The 23188-nt window shown below is 41.1% G+C and overlaps 1 protein-coding gene across 1 annotated transcript in view; it reads left to right on the top strand.

The window, feature by feature from the left end:
* Positions 1-23188, top strand: part of AOAH (acyloxyacyl hydrolase) — an 81462-nt gene that overhangs the window by 4122 nt on the left and 54152 nt on the right. Inside the window, exons 3-5 of the mRNA XM_027729111.2 lie at positions 10266-10361; positions 15356-15416; positions 16510-16609. Coding sequence (XP_027584912.2) covers positions 10266-10361; positions 15356-15416; positions 16510-16609 — 257 coding nt within the window. The remainder of the gene's footprint in view (positions 1-10265; positions 10362-15355; positions 15417-16509; positions 16610-23188) is intronic.

The raw sequence follows: 23188 nt of genomic DNA, 5'->3' as shown, positions 1-23188 counted from the left end.
CTAACCACAACCAAATAAATGGTCTTCCTTTGGCCTTGTCACGAGAAAAACTTTCCCAACATGTGACATTCTCTTTTCTCCATCAGTGTTTCCTGTCTCCCCAGGCTGGAAAAATGCCACCCTTTTTGTGTGAAATCAGCTCAGGCCCTCCCTCTTGGCCTTTTGCACACTTAACATGTGATATATTCTTCTGGTTTTTCCCTACGGTAGAAAAAAGGGCTTTTGTAATTTTTTTCTACATAGAATCATAGAATCACAGAATATGCCGAGTTGGAAGGGACTGCAAGAGCCCATGAAGCTATTTTATCTCCTGTAAATGCAGTGAGATTTGCTCTGTGCACTGGTTTGGATGCTGGGTCTGGCTTTCCTTTCTGTTTGTTACTAATGGGCAGTATGGCTTAAGACGTTTATTCAGGATGAGACCTAGAAATCCTTTTGCTGAGTGCAGCCTGACAGTTTCAGTGTGGCATCCTGAGAAAGAGATTCTGTGTATTTTTCTCTCAAAAGCTAAGCATGAATGAACACTTCAGATACTGAGGTCTCTGACTTTCCCATCTGTTAAATGAGGAAAAACTGCCCATTTCATAGGGCAAGCAAAGTTTTACTTAATGTTAGGGTACCCAAAGACAGTACAATAACACTGGTAACTGCTGACACTGGTGTTAATGTTTCATCATACCTGAGATCATGTTCTTTATTTTTCTTCATTTCTTAAAACTTTTCTTCTAATTTTGAAAGTTTTTATTCCCTACTGCCTACCACCCTAAATTACAGCAGAGCCCTTTCGGGGTTTTTGCAAATTGTTCTGTTCTCTAGCAAAGTTGACTTCATCCAGAGGTGTCTGAAGCAACCTCAGGAAAGGCAGAAGATGTCCTGGAGGATGCAGAAACTGGGGGAGACACTGAAAGACAGAAGGGAACTGCTGTATTCATCTCTCTGCAACATAGTGAAGAAGAAATTTGGGGAATGGTAGATTAGTCACTTAAGCATCAATTCCTAGAAAAATCATGAAATAGTTAATAAAGCATTTTAAAAACACCTTTCAAAAATAATGTCAGATCAATCTAATTTTCTTTGCCAATGGTATAATGGTGTGTAGACACAGAGGAAGCAGTAGATATTATAGCTGGACTCTAGTAAGACTTTTGGCACTACCTCAGCACTAATCTTACGGCTGAGAGACATGTTGCATTGTTTAAGCTTCTACAGGGCAGGACAAAACTGATGGGTAGCCTTGTTTAGAGAGTAATTACAAGTGGCTCACTCCCTAAGCAAAAGGATATACAAAATTACGTCTTTCTTGGACTTCTCTTTCCATATTTTCACTAGCCAAGATAATGAAATTTGTGCTATTAAATTAGCAGCTCTATACAGCTGAAATTGTTTGCAAGTACAATGAAGGGCCGAATTAAATTAAAACAATCTTGACAACTTGGAGTACTTGCACTTGAAAAGGTTATTTCAATATGGGAATGTTGAAGGCACTTCAGTAGAAATAGTCCATGACATGTAGCAGATGAGGCCAAACCAGCTGGGTAGCATCCCTAGGGAAGATCATCTGGGCTTGTGGTGGCACAATGTTGGCATGCTGTCATGAAGCACACACATGCTTGGTGAGCACCAAGACGCGAGAACAGAAGATAGCTTGCAAGATGTGAAGTAACCCATTACCTTTCTCAGCATTGACAAAGCTCAGAGGAATTTCTGCCTTGCCTTTTGGGGCTGTGCATCAAGAATGATGCAGAGTGACAGGAGGTTTCAGAGAAAAACAAGCATAAGCTATAAAGAACGAGTGAATAAATTAGAGTTAATTAGTCTAGAGAAGACAAACTTGAGAAAAACATGTCTGTCCTTGAAAACATTAAAAGGGTAATCCATTCTCAAGGTTCATAACAGCTATGGCAAGAAATAACAGAAATGGGTACCAGTGGGGACATTCAGGTTAGGAAGAAGATTTTCTAAGGTCAGTAATAAGTGAGCACAGTCGTTAGCTCCTGAGAAATCTATAGAAGACCTCATTAGAGATTTTTGCAGACTGTGTCCAGCCTGTCCCTTTAGAATGGCCTAGATCAACTGCTAGAGCAGAGGTTGTGTAAGAGGACTTCTTTCAGTGTTTCAGGGGTTCGGTGCTGTGACTGCGAGAACCATTTGCAAATAGCAGCATTTATTTGTCTTCTTCCCAGAAGTCAACTGCCCTGTTCTATTGACCATTAACTTTGGTTGCCCTTTTTGGAGTGAGGTGATTAGTCAGGGAGCGCTCAATACAACCAGACAGCAACGCTGTCCATCTTCTTTGCTAGTGAGCAGAGATCCTGTGGGTCAGCAGCCAGGGAGGCAAATTTCCCCATCTTTGTGCTCAATATAATGCCATTCTCAGCAACCTTTGCAGGTCAGCACTTCCATTCAGCCAGGAGCACATAATTCCTAGTGTATGAAGAAGCATGTTTTTGAAACATATTTTCAGCTCTGATTACATTAAAGAACAGATGTTTCCGAGCTACCAGCAGTGTAAAACGCTGACCTCTACCTGTGTTGATTTGCTTGGTTGTCATTGTCCTCAACAGTTTGCCTCCGTCTAGCTGTGCATGAGTGCAGGGATGAAATATGCCCCGCAGAGTGGCAGCAGGATTGGTGGCGTCTGGAGCTCCTGATAACTTCACACAATGGAACATGCCAAATGGAGTTGGAGGCTTTTAACAACTGTGCTCAGACAAAGTGGCTGTGCACATATTGTCTGGGGAGGCACCATGACAGAACGTATAATTTACAGCTCAATGAGTTCTGTAAAAAGGCCATGCCCAATATCAGTGTAACACCACAATGTATTTTACTCTGAAAGGCTGGGAATTGACTTTGATTACAGCTAAACCACTGCCAAGCCGCAGCACCTCTGTTCAGTTCACCAACATTGCTCAGTTTACTCAGCGGCAAAATTTAGCCTGTTAGTCAACAAGAAATACTAAATTTGATCATAACATTTTTTTCCTAGGTTTATACTTTAGATAGAAAAGAACAGACATGGGAGTAGTAAATACAGTAGAGATACTAAAGCTACTATTCAGTAAAAACATCATTTCCAGAATCACCCCAACTCTTACTGAAAGTTTATGACTGTAAAATGTAAATATATCTATTGATCACAGTAAAAAGGTATGCTCAGCACACCAACACATCTACATCTATGTGTGTGTAAATACACAGTCACATCTGTATGCATTTGTAGATATGGGTAGTCATGTACATTTTACATTACTTATGCTTGCCCTCAGTATAAGTTTTCTTTAATAGTCTTATTTATTGATGGTCTATTTGGGTGCTGACTGTGTGTGCCTCTCATTCTTGCTCATATGTTAACCCTTAGAGAGAACTTCTGCTTATGTTTAAGGCAATCACTTTTACTGGTTTTAGGAACTGTATATCTGAAACAAGTTTCGTGCATTCAGAGTCTTAAAATGGTCAAACCTTTGTGACAAGGATGAAGTTACCCATTCACATTAACTTCCCCTGCCAGCAATCGGGCTTCAGTAAATTTTCAATATCCTATCTTGATTTGGAAAAGATAAATATGCTCATGGCGCACATGCAAACATGGGGTTTTTTTCCTATTAATTAATACAGAAAACATTTCTATTGGAAATGCCTGGGGTTATAGATTTTTTTAAATAGGGCTCTTTAAAGTGTAATATAGGAAACGTGGAATACGTTTGGTTGGCAAGTATGGTACTAGTGTCTTCCACTAGATGGAAACTGAATTTTTGGCACTGCCATAGCTCTGTCAGAGTCCTTATTGGGTGTCTTAAGAAAACAGTAGTGAATATATAGGGCTCTAAATTTAGGGTGTCTGAGGTGGCTCACTGCTACTACACGTGCAACAGAAATGATAACTGGTATTCCAGGGTTTGCTGGTTTTGTTACTGATTTTGTTACAAATGTACTCAAAATACTATTATATTGCTAGTAATATTTTAAAAATATCTTTAGCCAATATACTATATGTAATTTAATACCCAGTGACAGGTTTGTTAATAGTATATCATTTAGTATTTCCAGGATATTTTATAACACCTAGCAAATTAAGGGCGAAAGGGTCTTGTATATGCCAATATGTTTGAATGGATACCTCTAATTATATTCCATCATTTCAATATATCTGTACAATGCATTGGCACTGTAAATGAAATAGGAAACAAAATCTGAGTTAAAAGACTTTATCACTCAGATCCATTTCTAAATTACCTTTCAAAGAAACAAATCTGGCTGTAAGAAAACTGTCCTAACTTTGCATATACAGTTAAGTCATTTGAGCTGAATATTTCCAAGCTGGTGTGAAATCTTGAGGTTATAAAGGGCTGTTCTTTGAAAGTATCAACTCAGTGCTGAGAAGCAGTGCAAGGCAAAATGGGTATTGGGAACTATTAGGAAAGGAATATATAATGAGTGAGATGCTGGAACAGGTTGCCCTTGAGAAGCTCTGGATGTCCCAACCCTGGCACTGTTAAAGGCCAGGCTGGATGGGGCTTTGAGCAATCTGATCTAGTGGAAGGTGTCCCTGCCCATGGGATGGATAACTAGATGATCTTTGAGGTCCCTTCCAACCCAAGCCATTCTATAATTCTATGAAAAAGAAAGCATTCCTGTATTGTAATTTTGCATGGTCTGCCTGCATCAAAAATACCCACATGGATGTCCCCATCTCAGAGAAGAAAACCTTACTTCTTCCTAGTTCCCCATGTGAATGCTCTTATTTCAAACAGGAATGTCTTGTTCCAGGTTGAACTGGAACTGGATTACATGAATTTAGAAAGAGGAGATTTTATACCTGTATAACAGCATCTGCATGAGGAGTAGCAATATTACCTTTTGTAGACAGGCTCTTGGGTCTCCTCACCTGTAGGCTTTGAGATGCTTTGGAGCTTAGGATCGTGTTTTGGGGAAGCCTTCATCTTCTGTATAAAACCAGGAATGTGATAGATGGGTTCATTTACACAGAGGCTGGCTGCTGCAGACAGATTTTTGAGGCAAAGGTTTGTCGCTTCACCAAACAAGGCTCCAGCTCCTGCTTCACTGGGAGTGAGCTGGTTGGCAGGGTTTGCAGAGAGCTATTTGTGTTCAAGGCTGCTTTTGTGGACTTATATCCTCCTTTTGCTCTGTGGGTACGTTTAATTTATGGCTAAGGAACAGTGATATGGCTGGACAGGTGAGAAAGAAGTCCAGTACCCAGAAATGTGAGCAAAGGATGGCAAAGGAGGATGTGTCAGGTGCCAGAAGTCCAATTTAACAGAGTTTTACTCAGACAAATAGACCTACAAATCTGAAACTTAGAGAGGCAGCTTACACTATCCAGACATTTTTTGACATCCCTAGGTATAATTCTAATTATAGAGCCTTTCAAACTTGTGCAGCAGAAGTGGATTAAGTTAAATAGTCTGCTCAAACTGCTAGAGGCTTCACAGCTAAGAAATTAATTTCTCTAACTTTGATTTTATTATTGGGATATGATTTTTTTTTTCCCTGAGCTTATTGGAAATGTCATTTTATTATTACACACTACTTTCAAATACATGGAGAGAAGTACTTCCTGATGTGTGAGTTTTCACCTTGCTGCTGCTGAGCAAAATGGTTATGGACTTGTCTTATCTCTTCAGAAATTAATAGCAGATGGCACAAACTATCGCTAAAAGAGACAGGCATTTTATTAATACCAGAGTCTAGTTTCTAATGGCTGGTAGGTATTTTAATGCCAATGAAGTTCTTCTAGAGAAAACATTCTTCAGCCTGTCAGGGTATTGAAACCTATTATTGAAGTGAGACAGCAGAGTCAATTTATTGAAACTTGTTTCTAAAGAAAATCTTATGCAACTATAAAAAAAAATTAGAGCTTTTTTAATGATGAAGCCTATTTACATTGGCTTATATGCACCCAGCTCATGATGAAAGATAAATCACATCTAAATAGCAAGTAAATTAAAAGCAAGCAATAGTTGCTAATGACTGGCCAGATCAGGACATACTTTTCTACTGATGCCAGAACACTTAAAAGTTTGTATTAGTGCACATACCATAAGTAATTAAATCAGTTAAATTTCTACAGTCGAAGATATCTGATTTCCCCTTGCCCTTTTTAGCTAACTAATTATTTTGCATTTTTGGCCAGCAAAATTAAGACCCATTAAAGGCTAGATAACTGCTTACCATTTCTTTTCCTGACACTAAATTCAGAGGAAAATAATATATTGGATTAAAAGGAGAGCAGGTTTGTAGTAGGAGTGAGGATAGTCTGGATTGTCTTGAATTTGTAAACACTAACCTCTTGAAGTTCAGCTCATCACCAGAGATAGGTTCTCCCAGAGGATAAATCTGAATTACTGGGGTGGCATGTTTTTACAAAAAAAAAAAATGGGGAGTCTAGGTGGGTTAGGCTCCCCAGACCATAGTGACCCCTAGACATTCCTCCTCCCTCTGCACAGAGTTCAGTCTTTTTCCCCGAGTAATTTACAATCTCCAGCCCAAAAGCTTCTCCTAATGACATCACTCTAAATGAAGGTCTTTGGCAGAGCTCATGGCAAGGTGATAAGAGATGTCAGCAGACCACAAGGAGTAAAGAGAGGTGGGCCAAGGGCAGTTGATAAAAGACCTGGTCGATAGGGAAAACAGAGCAGATGAACCAATGGCTTGTGTTGATGGCATGTGTTCCTGGGGAGCACCTTTCCCACCAGAGGGCAGGAGGACTACCCAAATTCAGGTCCAGAGACTTCAGCCGCGGTGCCTGATGATGTCCCAGTTAGAACTGCAGACCCTTTTTAAAATCAGTCAAGACTTTCTTTATCAGCTTGTCCCACAAAGTAAGCATTTTGCCTGGAATAAATGCATTTGACTGGGAGAGCATTTGAATAATCAAGGTGGTCTGTGGGTGCCTGAGGTGGGGAGGGTATAACAGCGTGAACAGAAACATCCTCTCTGTGATAGTGAAAACAAGTTTATGAGAGCAAACATTCTGAAGTTCAGCTCTGTGGGTTTTTCCCTAGTAGTCAGGCTATTATTATTGTTATTTATATTCATATAGCTTCTAGTAGCCTGAGGTACTGCATTAGGTACTGCACAAATTCAGTGATGGCTCTGTTAATCCTCGTGTGAAGCAGATTTCCCTTCAGGCCTGGTTCAATAGACACAAAGGTGTCTATCTGACTTAATCGATTGAAAAAATTTTCATTTAATTGCCAGGAGACTGCTCCTAGAGTAGTGTTACCCACATGATTGTGTTTGTGATTAAGAATTCTATTTCTGTTTGGCAGAGCTGAACCAAAAATAGCTTTTTTGTTTCTCACTCCCTCTGTGGTACTTTGACAAACATGAGATAGAAACTCACATCTTCAGTGTCTTGTATAGCACAGAAAATGGAAGCACCAAGGGTATTTTTATTCTCAGCCCAACTCTTCGGATGTTGAGCTGTTTGTCCATAAGCCCCTTTTTCTGCAGACCCCAAATGGAAGTGCAGGAGCACTGCATTACACAGCACAGGCAAAATGAGAGACACTTCTCTCTGCTGCAGTAGGTGAGATTGTCAGCTCCAACCTAAACAATTCTATGATTCTGTGGATTCCTCAAGCTCGTGGTGCAAAAGAATGAGAAAAAAACAAAAACTGTGCACCTTGGAAAATATCAGAGGGATAGCTCTTTCCTGTCTTTCTTCTTGGACTCCTTTTTGTCTTTTTGACTTCTAGACATCAAGATTGTTAGATGAACGCCTGACCTCGGTATGAGTAGAAAGGAAGGCACAGAAAGAATGTGTGTTTTTGTGATCAAGTCATCATTTAGGTAGTTTTCTGAGCTTCTATCCTCATAAATAAAACACAAAAGTCAGGGGAAGGGTAGTTTTTTGTTGTCTGTAGGTTGCACATGTATGTTAATAATATAGTTTTATAAGAACTAAGCTATGTAATGCCTTTTAGATGTGTTACAGTGTGTCTTGAGGACGTGCACTGCCATCTCTGTGCTAAAGGATGGATCAGTCCGGCATGGCTGTGCCCATGCTACCCCGGCAAAGGACCCAGGATCTGTTTTCTGTCTCAGGGGTAATGGTTTTAAACTAAAATAGGTTTTGGTTAGACCAGATATAAGGAAGGAGTTTTTTACAATGAGGGTGGTAAAACACTGACACAGGTTGCCCAGAGATGTGATGGATGCCCCAGCCCTGGCAACATTCAAAATCAGGTTGAATGGGGCTCTGAGCCACCTGGTCTAGTTGAAGCTATTCCTGCTCATTGTAGAGTCTGGACTAGATGCATTTTGAAGGTCTGACCCAGCCCAAAACACTTTGTGATTCTATGATAAGGCTGTTATAAGGCACCTGCTAGTGGTTAAATCTGGTTCAAATGGCCCTGGTGTGTTCTTTGAGCCCAAGTCCCGAGCATGCTTTATCCTTCATCTTGGATGTTCCCTTTACTTTAGTTTGTGTCTTTATTATTCTACTCTTTTTTTTTCTTTACGAGCTATTGTGTTTTTAATGAGCTGTTAATTCCTTGGGCTAGCTAGCCTCTGGTTATTTGGAAGGATAGGGGAAAGAGGGAGGGGGAGAGGGAAGAATGTCCTGCTTTAGGTTTTTTCCTTGGTAGTATCTGTCTTCATTTAATCTCCAATCCTTTTAGTCTGACTAGAGGTAATGGCTCTTAGCATGCTCTATAAATCATTCTGCAGAAGATCTTGAGTGAGCATTTTATTTAATAAGTATGGAGAAGTGGGCTTTTATCCGTGCAAAAGAGGTGACAGTTCACTGTAATTTCCACTGGATTACTGTATTTGGAGTAGAAGAAGTAATAGAAGACTCAAAGTACTGGCCTTACAGCAAGTTCCAATTGTACTACCTCCTCTTTTACTTGCTACTTGATCCATAGAAGCGTCAAAGTTATTTATGTTGAAAAACAGCACTTTGATTTAATAGCGCATAGGTGCTTGGGTGGAATTTAAAGCTCACTTTGAAGAGTTGTGCCAGTCTGAAAACCTGAACATTAAAGCTCTCAAGCTTCAGAAAAAGGTGAATCTGCAGCCACATCAAATTGCTGCAGCTCACCTCCATTTCTAGACTGTGTCAGAGCAAGTCTGAGAGCTTGGATTTCTTGAAGAGGAGAGGAAGTAGGGTTCAGCTACAGGGATCTCAAAGAGAAATCTTTACCCAGGCTGCTGGAAACTGGCATCCTGGCTCCTTGTCTACTGTCTGCCTGGGATACCCTCCTTTCTTTCTCCTTTCAGGCTCTGAGCCTAGGCAGGGACTTCACTCTGGCTGCCAGGTCCGACTACAGTGGGAAGACTTTGCATCACCAAAGCTGTGTTCCTCATAAAACAGTGAAGCCACTGCAGAGAAAGCACAATGTTGACTTACAGCAATTTAAAATTGACTTGAAATGAATGCCCATCATGTGGATTTTGAATGGCTGTTGAGTGGAGATCACATTGAACCTACTTCATCCCCAAAACAGCAGGAAAAGTGCTGCACATCTCAAGAAATGCTTCACTAGTGTACAATTTTGTGAGTCTCAGCCACAGGAAGTCCAAGAAGCAACTAGGCTGCAGCCCTGTTCACACCCAGATTAGTGATGAGAAATAACCAGCTTTATAGGTCAAAGGAAGTGGTTTCTTTCCAACCACAGAATGAACTCTGAAGACATTTTGTCTTTAACAAATGGGACCAGCAACCCTGTGTGTGTACTGAGCACTGCTGAGCTTCAGAGTAAAGTCTGTGAAGAAACGATACCATGGATGCTTTGGTCATGGTCAGAACACACATCTGCGGTGTGATGTCTCTTCTGTAGGTCGTCACAACTGTTTGTTTTTCAGGTTTGGTATCTCTCTGTATGGCTTGTGTGGAGAGGTATAAAAGTCCTATCAAGTACAGACCCGTGACTTTTTTCTTGTGAGAAATAACAAGAAAGCAGGTGGCCAAGCAGGCAGTCGTAACAGTGGCTATCCCCCTGACTCCTTGATTTTCAGCCTTGAAAGAATGGAGTAATTTTTCCAGGAGCACTATATAGTAAAATTCAGGCTGTTCTATGTGTTCCCCTGGCATCCACATCCTCCCTGTAATAACTTACAGGGTTTGAATCAAGACAGCAATTCACAGATATTTTTTCTTCTTGAACATTTATCTGCCATGGAGCATTTCAAGAAATAAAATACCCAATGATGCCTGAAATATTTCTGTGGCACAGGGCACTTCGTCACACCTCACAGACAACCGTATTCACTCTTTTTGTTTGTTTGTTTGTTTGAAGGATGCGTGCTTGTGGTGTCTGTAATTGAACAACTTGCACAATGGCACAACAGTACAGTAAAGGCAGCCGTGGAGAGACTGTGCAACTACATACCTGGTAAGTACCAAGTAATGTGCCATATGTTATGCTGGTGCTGCTGTATTTCTCTGTTAATTAAAAATTCTCATGTGAAGTCTGAAAAAACTTTATCCACTTCTCGTGCAGCATCTCAAACGTATGTAGCTAGGAGATAGAAAGTTGCTATTTACAGGAAAGTCAATGGCGTGGCTTTGCTTGGTTTCAGGGACGGGATTTTGTCCCAAAGTTAGAATATATGGGGCTGTATTAAGCCCACACATATCTGAGCACCAACATATGCAGACCCCTTTCCTTTCTTTTTCTCCCCTTTGTCTCTTTGTTAGCTGCTTAAGAATAGACTCACTGTATGCCCAACTACTCATCTTGTTGATAAGGGTCTTCATAGCAACTGTGAAGCTGAAAATGTTTTCAGTGGATATAGGAAGCTGCTCTTGTAAAATTTTAAAAATGAGATGAGGTTGACAGGTGTGATGTGAGGATTTGGTATGCGCAGAAAAGCTATTGAAATGTAACTGGTGATACAAATTTCAAAAGCAATAGCTATTCCTTATGATTATATGTAAGAGTCCTGTTTTTCTGCCCCTTATTTTGTCTGCCCAAAGGAGCTTAGCTGTCCACATGCACACTCCTAAATAGAGAGCAGTTTGAATGCCACAATAGCTTTGTGCCTCACAGACCAATCCTATAACTATTTAAGTAACTAGATCTCACATTCATGATATCTTTTTAACATTATGAATGTAAAAAAGATGGCTTAGGATTCTTCATTAAAAAGTAATTTTTATAGGACTTCGCGAATTATATCTTTGAGAAACCATCTTGCTCCATAAACCCTAGTTAGGAGATATGTGTAGAATATTAATTTCCTCCTTTCCAAGTAAGGATTTCCTGATGTGGAATGGGGCAGGGAGCTAATTGCTAGGATTCATTCATTGATAGAATGACGCTTATCTGATTTCTATTCCATAAGTCATATCCTCAGTGTTTTAAATTACAGGCACATAACCATGAAGTTACAATTACAAACACTGATCCTGCTATTAAACTACAATTTTCTTCTTTAAATTATGACATACTAGCTCTGTGTTCACGATTCGCTCAGTGGACCTTGTTCTGCTGACATGTCAAGATATTTCTTTTCAGTTGCCATTCTTTACACACATAAAATCCTATTATCCCTTTAGTTAAATCTGTATAATCCAGTTACCTTCTATGAGATGCATGGATACGCCCAATAGAAAATAACTGACCCTGAACTTGAAAGGAATGAAAAATCCTATAGATTGTGTGGGAGCTACAGTGTAACCCACTTTATCCTCTCCTGGGGGGTGAACACTGCAGGCCAGCAGGAATCAACAGCTTCTTCTTGCTGCTTGAAACAGTAGAAAAGCTTTGGATGCTCATGAGCAGCAAACCTACTAAAGCAGGTCATGCATTTCACTTATAGAAGCAATTCATTATTATGCGCATGCCTATAATCAATTGCAAGAATAACAACAACAAATTAATGGCAGTGGGGTTTTTCCTAGGGCCAAAAAGGGAATAAGAATTCATGTGGGTTTTTTTAAGGACCTCCTATAATTCTGATTACAAGCCTTCAGTAAAGTTATATGATGTTCAAGAACAAAAGACAGAGAAAAAGATAGTAAAATTTTCAGTACCTGTCTATCCCACTTAATCCCCTAGGCTATGTAGAAAATGGAACCACATCCTCATTTGTATGGAAATATTTGCAATATGTGTGATTCAAGCAATGTGGCCAATAAAACTATGAAAATAAGACTAGTAATGTCACTAGTGAAGAAGGCTTTTGAGCAGACGCAAAGGCCAGGTCTGGGAGAATGTGCAGCATTTACAGTGTTAGGAGATGTTAGCAAGAATATATGTTTACCTGGATACTGACTGACTGCTTGATGAAATTGAGGTGTCTGATACCTGAAATGTGCTTTGAGACCCTTTGCCTTCACCATTGGCTCTGAGTCATGCTCTGCCTCTGTGTTGACCACTGCTGTGTAAACACCTTAGAGCTCAAGTGCAAATGGCAACAGGATAACAGCATCTTTCTTGCAAATATTTATCCTCTGGGATTCAGCCAGAATCTGTGTTTCTAGGACTATCAAGATATAGAGGAAAACCTTCCAGATTGTTCTTAAGATCCCCTAAGAATAAGGCACTTTAGGGGATCTCTTTTATGCGAAACAGGGCAAAAGCAAGTACACTCTATATTTTCTCTAAATTTTCCAGCATTTAATTTGGTTTAAGCTCTTTTTTTACCTTAAGAGTCTGTGAAGAAAAAGACTCCAGGCCAATTTAGTGTATAAGATAAGATAAAAAGAGTGGGTCCTTTAATTAGGCCTCAGGCCAGGGGAATACACGTGACATGCCCACACCCAGACCAGTGATTGTATGATTTTATAATAAGGTCCATTCAATCCCAGATCTGTCCACTCCCATTTCTGCACAGTTCTGCCCACTGACACACCCCTTTGGGAATTAGGTCTGGGGATGTTTGGGACCCCTTCTTCCTCATCTTCATCTTCTTCACAGCATGTATAGTCCTTGGAGCTCCTCCAAAGTTCTGGGATTGAAGGTCGCTACGTCTGTGTGATATCTTCTGGTCCAGGCCTAGAGTGCTTTTCTAAATTCTACCTTGAAAAGAAGACTAAACACACTAACAGAATTTAAAGGGATTGATATGAAATGCGGTAACAGGGTTGGGTATGTATAACTATTATGCTACAGGGTAAGGGATATAATGCACCTACATTAAAATCTACATTTACTACAAAAGTACTTCTAAAATCTACAAAAGTAAAAAAATCCAAAAAGCTCTGAGGCATCATTTTCTTGCCCCTGGACATTCACAGTTATTCATCACTTTTTCTCTCCCTCCCTTCTGACTTACACAGGTTCTTCCTCACAGATTCCTCTCTTCAATGTCCTCTGCTCGTGTGTTTTATCAGAGCTGGACCTTTGTTAACACATGAATGCAGGCTGGCTGGCTCCTAGGGCAGTCCTGTAAACACTGCCTGTGGCTTTGGTCTGTTTTGCTGGAAGCTAAAGCCTGAATGGCATCTGAATCTTCCAGGAGGACTCTATGTGCTCAACTACAATTTAACATTATTACTATTCTTTTTACCTCTCATCATTTGTTATACCATGGGGTAGTTACATGTCAAGCTTCCTATACGCATAAGGAAACCAGCACCTAGAAATCAGTGTGACCAGCAAAACCCCTACATCAGCTCCCCAGACTTGGCGGGCAGCCAAATTCTTCTCTCCTCAGAGCCACCAGTACAGGTTACAGTAGTCAGCTGGCTCTTCCAGGGCCAGAAACATTGTGGAAACCAGCTGGTCTGGGAAAATCACAAGGAGACCATCATCCGTGATGCCTCAGGGAGGTGTTGGGGAAGCCAGCCACCTTTGCCTGCAGGCTACTATAGGGAGCCAGGTGCCCCACTGGCAAGCCTCATCAGAGGGTATTCTAATCAGCTGTGATACCAAACTCAGGGTTATTGATGTCTGCAATGTCCTTTTAGGTGAACAAGAATAAAATCTAATTCTAGTCAGGAGACCAATTCTTACTTGCAGATTGCTTCTAAAGAGCCAATAGAGAGGAGTTATGTGACAAAGGAGGTAAAGAAATTAAGCTAGTAACTCGATAGAAATAAAACACCTGTCATGGGATAAGAAATATCAGCTATCATAGTTACAGAAGCTGCCTGCAACACCATATGAGTAGGAGAGTGTTGGGAAAATTATCTCTTTGTTCCCTGGTATGCCTTTCTGGCCCCAGTCCTCCTTTTGCAGTCACAGGTTGCCAGTCAAGGTGCTTGCAGTCCTGGCAGGAGAGCAGCTGTGGGAGAAAGAGCACATCCATGCCCACCAATGGAGTCACTGCCACAAGGTTTTGTACCCCCCTCGGAGCAAACCTACCCACCTTGTATGCAGCAGACTCCCAGCCCTGGCCATGTCCAGCTGGTTAAAATTGAATATATAGCCCAGAGCTGGACGGAAGTGACTCCTTTGGGGGTTGCTATGCCTTTCTTTGGGAAAGATGAGGACACACTGTGCTTTCTTCCCCAAGTCTGCCTGAGTAATGGAGGTCCAAGAGAAAAATGACAGCTCTCAGGAATTTGAGGAGCTGCAAGTTTATTGTCACAGTACTTACATGAACCTGCATCTTTTGACATTTCACAACACTAACCCTGCCGAAACAAGGCTGACATCTCCTTTGCATGGTTAACCATCTCTAGCCTGTTCAGGCCAAGAAACAGGAAGTTTTCCTTCATGGGAACTGTCAGACCAGTGCTACCATCATGCCCTTTTTTGATTCAAACCCCAATCTCTCCCACAGTGTCTTTGCTCAGGTGCAGGGACCACCTTTTTTTAAAACAATTCCTTAAAGAAATCACTAATGAACTGTCTTATGGAGGGTATGCTTCACCCAGATTAAAGAAAATCAACTAAGCCAGCATCCCAAAAAGGAACACATCTGCAGACCGTGAAAGAAAGCCAAACAAAAAATGTCAAATATTTCTTTGGATGCAGTTACTCTTGCACAACTCCTGCTCTACACAAAACCTATTTTCTCAAATCAAGAAGCTCCCAGGCAGTTCTAGCCCAACACCACTCTCTGCTCTTTGATTTATGTATTTGTTTTCTTTCTTCTTGCAAACCTACTGAGCTGTTTGTTTAAACTTCTTAGGACATGCTGTGGCATACATTATTTCTTTTGACTTTTCCATGATGCCATACTCAGAACATTTAACAAATGCTGATTATCTATTCTAGTCTTTATCATGTGGCTTGCCTAAAGTGAGAGAAGGATTTTAGGCAAGGTTAAAAATTCAGGTTTTCCATTTTTTGGTGCTACACTGAGGTCATAGAGTCACATGCCTTCCTCTAAAGTAAATCAACATTCACCTTAATGAATCAACTGCTGCTGCATTTTGACTGCTGCAAAACCAGTTCACTATGCTCAACTACTTTAAAAAAATTATGTTTTCTAGAAAAACTGCAAGGTTTCTGTTACTTACTCGCTGAACTTTATGGATCACGCATAGCTGAACTGTGAGTATCACTCTGCTCTCAGATTTTTGCTTAGTTTGTTCTTGACATGTACAGATGTGCTGTCAGATTGAAGCGCAGGGATTTCAGTCCTAAAATCACATTATTATTATTAAAGCAGAGGTGCTTCAGAGTGATTCTGGTTTGGCATTTGGCACAGTTATTCCTGAGTGAATAAACACAGGCTGCCACCAGTAACCATTTTGATATTCCATTTAAATCTCAGATCAGGCCCACCTGATGTAATTACCTTTTGAAATTCAGCTCATTTGGCTGAGGGAGGAATTTGAATAACCTGTGTGTGTGAGACAGGTTCTATAGAATCAAGCTGATGTTGCTTGGCTCTTGCTTTCCATTCTACCTTTAATCAGACTGTCTAATTATCAACCCTTACATGCTCTCAGCCCTGACCTTGATTCACACTCTTGGGGAAACCTACTATTTAATGTAAGTGATTAAAAAAATAAAATGTAGGTCATTTTATTCGTCTTTGAAAGTTCTTAGTTTAATTAACTGAGCTTTTGCTAGACCTTCCTCCTCCTTAGGGCTTTTATTTTTGTTTTTAAAACTAGTCAAGGGACTGCAAAGTGTTTACAGGACTAAGAAGTGCTATAATCAAACATTTTCATTTAATTCCTGATTAGCCCAGAGATGTATCCCAAAAAGAAAGAAAAAATTCTAGCACTCATGCTTGGTGATTAAAGGTTAAGGATCTTTGAAGGATTTCTCGTTATTTTGTGGAGTTCATGATTGAACATTCATATGTACCAAATTCTGTATGCATTAACCTTTGTCTTTGTCAGACTTATGATTGATTTAAAAACTAGAACAGTCACAATATATGTGATTCAGGTGCTGCGTATAAAGCAGGGTGTTTTTTCATAGTCCTGGGATCCAATTTTAAATGCTGAGTAGGATGTCATGGCAGAAAATCATTAGAGCCCAACACTGTACTGAGCAGTGATTATGGGCCACAGTGAAGTGAGCTGAGATTATTGTGTAGTGTTGGGGAGATCTGGCTTCCCATGGAAATAGCTTCTACTTTCAAGCACTCAGAAGAACATAATAGTCTTTGTTTATGCACCATTTCCTTCAGCATAGCCAGGGAAATGAATGCTGATGTGGTTTGCCATTCCTTGAAGCTGTGTAAACAGGATCCAGGACAACCGCTTTGTCATCTCTATCCTCCTCCAAAGGTGAGTTGGTTTGCCACTTTTTTTAAAACTACTGATTGTGGAACATCTTTTAAGCTGGAACTGAACAGTTCAGAGGCTTCCACTGCACGTGCATTGTCTAGGAAATAAACTTCAACATTTTGAGCGTGAACACTTTTAGAATGAAAAGTACATAACACGCATTAGTGGTGTGGACTATCCTCAACAGAATTGTTGTAGCATGAGAGTCACAGGGCCAAATTCTCTTGTACCAGTCTGGATCAGAGAAGAAGAGTAGAGAAAATAAAATATCTCTTTCTCTGGACTTCATTGTTAAGCAGTAAAATAACCCCAAACCAGATATTCAGCTGAGGTTCATATATACCACTGCATTACCATGGCATGACAAGTGATCCCCACATTGCCTGATCTGCAGTGACAGCCTGTGTAGGCACAAGTTACCTGCTGCAGCAGCAAATGCAGGGCTATTAGACTTGGAGTAGTCTGCAGTGCAAGAGGTTGAAGCTAATGTGCATAATCTTTTGCCTCAGGCTGGAAACATTTAATTACCACCACTTCTTTGATGTACAGTTACTTGCTATGACACTTGCATGTCCTTGATTGCATGTCCTAGACCTTTGCTACACTCGTACACATACATATCTGCATAGGTGTCTAAACATATACTGTTTGGTTTGGGATTCTTTTGTTTGTGGGGTTCTTTTCTTCCCAGTTATCGTGCATGTCCAGTCACACTAAAACCTGCAAGTGATGGTGATTGTTTGGCAGTGTTGAAAAGCAAGACACTCACTTAGGTATCTATTTTCGTAAATCTTTTCCCTGCATCTGGATGGAGAAAGGCATGTTTGATTCCTAAAGGTTTGTTTGTTTGATGTTTCACACAGGGTCTGATCCAACAGTCATTGAAATCAGTCAGTGTCTTTTTATGGGCTTCGATGAGCTGCAATTCCTCTCCATGATGGGTTTAGTTCTGGCAGTATTAAGATCTGGAGAAACATTTGCCTTCCAAGAATGGCAGTAACATTTGTTTTGTAGCACGTGTGCATCCCATATGATTACTATGCTCCATGATATGCCAACATAGAGATATATGGGTGTTCAACCAGGCAGGGGTGAAAGAAGACTGGAAACAGCAGAGGGTCCACACTCACTCGACTCAAACAGGATGTTACCCAAATTTCATCAGATAAATTCTATGAGAAATCTCGCATCTTGAACTGAATGTCAGAAGTGCAAGGTGCCTCTTGAAGTGAAAGATGCAGACAATGAACCACACTTTAAGAGAGGGATGGAGTCTCCATGGCCACACAGAGAGCCAGGCTAACAAGTCTGGAGAGAGGAGCTGTTTAAATCAAGGTGACTTCTGTGATAAAGTTATAACACCTGTCTTGCAATTCTTTGTCAATCAACCAGAAGGGAAAGGATCTTTGGTTAGCTCTTACCCATCTCTCAGAGCAAGTGTAGCACTGAGGTGCTGACTCCTTCCAGCGACAGCTTCAGTGAGTGCACTTTCTGCAAGGAAAACCACTGAACATGTTGGGTTTCTGGTTGGTTTTTTAAAACAAAATTTAGACTCTTGTTTGCGTGGCCTGGAGAATATCCTTCAAGTGAGTGGCTCATGCAAACCCTCTCCCCTTCCAAGTGGTAGTTAGATCCCTTTCTGTCAAGGTGTATTTGTTTCTCATCAGGGAATAAGGGAACGGTGCCAACAAAACCAATTTTTTTACACTGGCTGTGCCCTTTTTTTTTTTTGGCTCTCCTGGTGCCCTGAGACAGCATGAGGAGATGGGAGGAGAAGAGCAGTGCTTCAAGTTCATGCTCAAGTGGTTGATAAATTGCCCACAGTAACTGTGATAAGTCAGACTGAGTAAAGATGAATTTTGGGTGAAAAAAATTAATATACAGTCAGAGACACAGATGCATAAAATGCAGTTTGCCTCATATTTCCTTCCGTCATTTGTAATTTGATTGATCACTTCAGTTTTATGAGCCTGCAAATGTTGGTGCAGTCCCCTGCCGAGTGTTTGAACAAGACTTTAATACTAATGACTGTTCTGTTCAACTCTATTGATTTTCAGGTACTTTGCTTGTTCATTTAGGCTTTTGGATGCCCATTTTCCCAGAATTAGTATCATATTTGTACTGGCAAAGGGAATAAAATAAATAGTTACCTGTCCTTGTAAGGCAGTATAATTTTCAGGTTTTAATTGCCTTTAAGGTGGAAAATATCAATGTGTAGCTGTTTTTTTCAGTCAGTACTTTATTTTTTTCTGCTTCTGTGGTGTTGTTTTAGTGACGTTCTGTGTCTTGAGGAAGGAAGGGCCCCTGCTTCAGTGGCCCTGCAAACTACTTACTGGAGATATTACAGGCCATGTAAATGATACATGCATCATACTATATACTTCCCTGGTGTCTGACAAATTAGCCCAAATTAATTTTTTTTTTTACCAAGCTGCCTGAAGCCATTAGCACTCTGTGATTATTCTAGGAGACTTTGCTGTAATTATGAATAAAAAATATTGCTCCGTTCACACAGAGCTCAGTGCTCTCAGTGCAGAGCTGGAGGAGGAGAGCATCCAACCGGGGCAAAGGCAGCTCTGTTGCAGTGTGTCCCTGGGGTCTTGGGCAAGGTGGGCTGCTCTGCTGGTGGGCAGTTTCAGGACCAGACCCCTGATGTTGGTGGGGAAAAAGGGAAGAAGCTTTTGTGGCTCCTGGATCACCAGTGTGGCTGTGTTATCAGATGTCACTTGTACCGGGGTCCTGTGAGCCCCTTCTTGCCTCCAGTGGCTCATAGAGGGTCAGGGATGGAAGTGCAGGTAGATTTGCATGCATAGGCTTTCCCACTGCATGTTTCTTGCCCAATGAGAGGTTCTCCTCTACCCTTAAGTAGGAGGGTGGCAACTGGGGACTCCTTTAAGTAAAGAGACAAACAAATAGGGCAGATCAAAAGTGTAGAAGACTCTCTGCACTAGGTCATGTAATACAGTGGTGTTCCTCTAGTGAGCAAAAAGGCCTGAAATAGGGTGAAGGGTTTTAGGCACTGCCTACCAAGTTTTCCTTCTGGCCCTGGGAGCAAACAGGTTTGCAGGAGATTACTCTCAGCTTGTCTCTAGATTGCTTTAAGCCAGCTGGCCTGTTCAGTTAAATGGCAATACTTTAATTGATTTTGTTGGGGCCAGAATAATGGCTGGACTTCAGCACTGTAGTCCTGGTCTGGCAATTTCTAAAGCAATCTGTGTTGGAAGGAGCTTGTACTCTTCTTTCTGCCTTTCAGGGTCCCTTTTCTGCTGCCCATCACTTTTCTGTTCCACATTGTAAGAGACCTTGTGGCTGCAGATTTTGCAATTTGCTGCAATAGGATTTTGACAGAAGTCATCTTACATCAGCAGTAGTACACGTATTTATGTTATTATTATTTTATCTTAAAAAAATAACCATCAATTCCACAAGCACTCATGCTGGTTCATGTGCCCTCTATCAGGTCTTTGACTTTGCAAAAGGCAAAAGCCCCCTCATGGACATGACTGTGGCCAGCATACTCTTTGACAAAGTAGGAGCCAACCAGTTCTGGGTCGAAAAAGGAAACCCCTTGGGGTGTAATAAAATAAAAATACTCCTGCTGTTTTCTTTCATTCCTCTCTGTCAGTAAAAATGTGAGTTGCCTCCTGGGAGGTGAGGCAGAACCAAACTCCAGGGTGGGAGTGCTTCTGCATTCCTGATAAGAGCAGGCTACCAGTCAAAGGTAGATCTCGTGACTGGGTCCTGTTTCCTTTTTTTAAGACCATAGGCAGTAAAACAAGCATCTGGGAGGCAGGCTAGGTCCTGTGGAGCAAGATGTCCTCCTTTTAGCCTTTCTTTTTGGAAATGGGTAAAATCCACTGAAATGTGAGTCGTTTCTCCTGCAGTCAGAACTGAGCTCTGAAGAAACTACCAATAGACAAATGATAGCAGAAGGCACAATTTGAGCACTAGTTCCTATTCTTTCACTTGTTTCTCAGCGCTTCCTCTGCTCCTCTTCGCTAGCATAAAATAAAATAAAATAAAATAAAATAAAATAAAATAAAATTAACCCTTTCCCAATTGAAAAACCAAACAACCCCCAAAAGCCAAATCACACAACCCCAACTTTCCACCAAATAAACCAAAGGAAATAGGGTAGCATAAGAATTGCAGGGTGCTGCATGCAGTTGCATCATGCTGATGTAGAAGCTGCCACAGGCAGGACCCTTGAAAACAGGTCTCAGGTGACTCACAGGCACAGAGGCATTTGGCATGGGAGGGTGGCAGACAAAAACGTGAGGACAAGAAAGCATTGCTTTTGAACAGATCCCACTTTTGTCACTGCCATTTAACGCTGACAAGTTTTGCAGATTTTTCGTATCTCGGTACTCTTCGTAAAAGGATGATGAAATGAGTTAGAAGGGAAACTTGGAGTGTTTTGTAAATAACCACTCTCCTGGGAAAGAGCTGGCTAACGAGGGTGATAAATGAGAGACAATTAGATTTGGTTCATGCATTTGTTTATGACGAGAAATACATCTGTTTGCCAAAAAAAATCATTACTGGGAATGCGTGGTCTCTGTGGAAAGCACTGAAAGAAGGCAGTGAATGAAATCCCAGTGCCCCCCTGCCCTCGTCCCTGTCCATGGTGTGGGTATGTTGGGGTGGCAGGGCTGCACCAGTTTGGGCAGGTGGTGCTGGCTTCTCCCCAGGACTGCAGCACGCTCTCTGCGCTGCGGCTGCAGCTTCACCATCAGCTGCTGGAGCCTAAGGGAGCCCCCTCACTGGTGGTGTTCTCATGCCATGGGAAAGAGAGGAGGCTCCTTGCTAACCAAGATGCACCAAGAGAGGCTGTATGGGTTGTATGGCCTTCAGTGGCAGGCTTGACCCGCTGGTGTCAGCCAGGGATTACAAGTGACCCATGAAACCAGGAGTGTTTTCTCCGGGGTGGGTGTATCAGCTACCAGTCTTCCATAGCCCAACCTGGAGTCTTGGCTGAAGTAACTTGTGAAGTGAGAGAAGGTCTTGTACTTAGCACTTCAGAGAGACAATTTTCTACATGCAAGGTCAATTCAGCCTTTCCTCCCTTGTTTTCTGCTTTCTGACTGCAATATTTCTGTAGCTGTCTGAAGCATGCATTTCTCATGTGCTGCTGCTGTGAGCAAGCAAGGTCTCTCCCACCCTGATTGGCAGAAAGGGAGTGATAAATCCTACCTCTCTGGAAATATTCCATCTACTATACTCAATTTTAAGCCATTTTCCTCATCTACCTCTCAAGTTATTTTATTGCAGAAATGACAGCAGCTGGTATCGTGCAACATAACTATGGCAAATGTAAGATGCATAGTTGGTTTTAGGGACAGCAGTTGTTGCCCAGGGGGAAGAAACTAGAAAACAATGGCTCAGCCCTAGTGTCCCTCATCTATTTGTGACATACCCTGATTTTTATAAGACTATAGACAGCATGAATTAAACATATATTAACTACATATATTAAAGTGACACGTATATCAAACCCCAGTAACTTAGAAGTCTGTGTTCCTTGCTGCTTATGCTTATTCTTCTGTATCCCTTGGATTGTTCACTATAAATTTTTGACTCCTGAATATCATGGTTAATTAATTTGCTTTGATCACTGCCTAAATCAATTATAATGACATGCTAAATTTTATCCCCAGTAAAAATATGTTGATAATGATTACTTTAAATGCAAATATAATCTGCTGTAATAATCCTAGCTGGCATGCCCACTGTTCAGTAAGGTGCCATCACTCGAGGGATATTTTCTTTTTTTCCAAATGCTTTAATATTACCACGTGTTGAGTTCCTGTAGCTCTATCCAGAGAAACATAAACCTGGTTGGTGTTAGGCTGGTAGGTATGTCCTTAGGCTGGGCTGTAGGAGGGACTGATGGCAGGTCATTGTCAGACAGAACAGTTCATCCTCACTAACAATTTTGAGCAGACACTAAGTGCTAACATGTTTATTATACTCTGGATTTGCCTTTCCATTTGAAACACTGTCACAAGTAGCTTATTTTTATCTCCTTTTTTTTATTCTAGGGTGGTTTTTTTACCAGTTCTCAAACCCTATATAACATAAGTAGTTATTCCTTCAGAAAGAGAGCAAACAGGTTGTGTTTTCAGCCTTCTTCACTCCGAATGCTAAAGGGAAGGACAGAGGCCATGACAAATATGACTGTTTTCAAAGGTGGCCTAATAAATGCAGGACAGCATATAGGAATTGTCATCACTGATATACAAGAATATTGTCCTAAACTGAAAATGGAGCAGCAGAGGGGAGCACACTGGTGTTACCCTGACTGTCTCAGACTCCTGTGACTGTCTTTTCTCTTTTTTTTTTCCCCTAAATTAAAGTTGTGAGATCTTCCTTTCTTACGGGAAGACGTGGCTGAATTTAGAAAGTGCTGTTCATCAGAGCTGTTAAACTGTTGTTAAATATTTTTGACTGCATGAGCATATCTGGGGCATCTCCCCACCTCCATGACCGGGAAGAGTCCTTGTGGCAGAAGAACCAGTATGGCCTTCTGTGCTGTGATGCAAGACAAACTTCTTAAGGCTAAAGTCAACGCTTAGCTGC

This window comes from Pipra filicauda, unplaced genomic scaffold (assembly GCF_003945595.2).
Source record: "Pipra filicauda isolate LSUMZ 115617 unplaced genomic scaffold, ASM394559v2 scaffold233_size1220752_pilon, whole genome shotgun sequence".
Classification (NCBI taxonomy): Eukaryota; Metazoa; Chordata; class Aves; order Passeriformes; family Pipridae; genus Pipra; species Pipra filicauda.
This window is presented reverse-complemented; position numbering and strand designations above follow the sequence as displayed.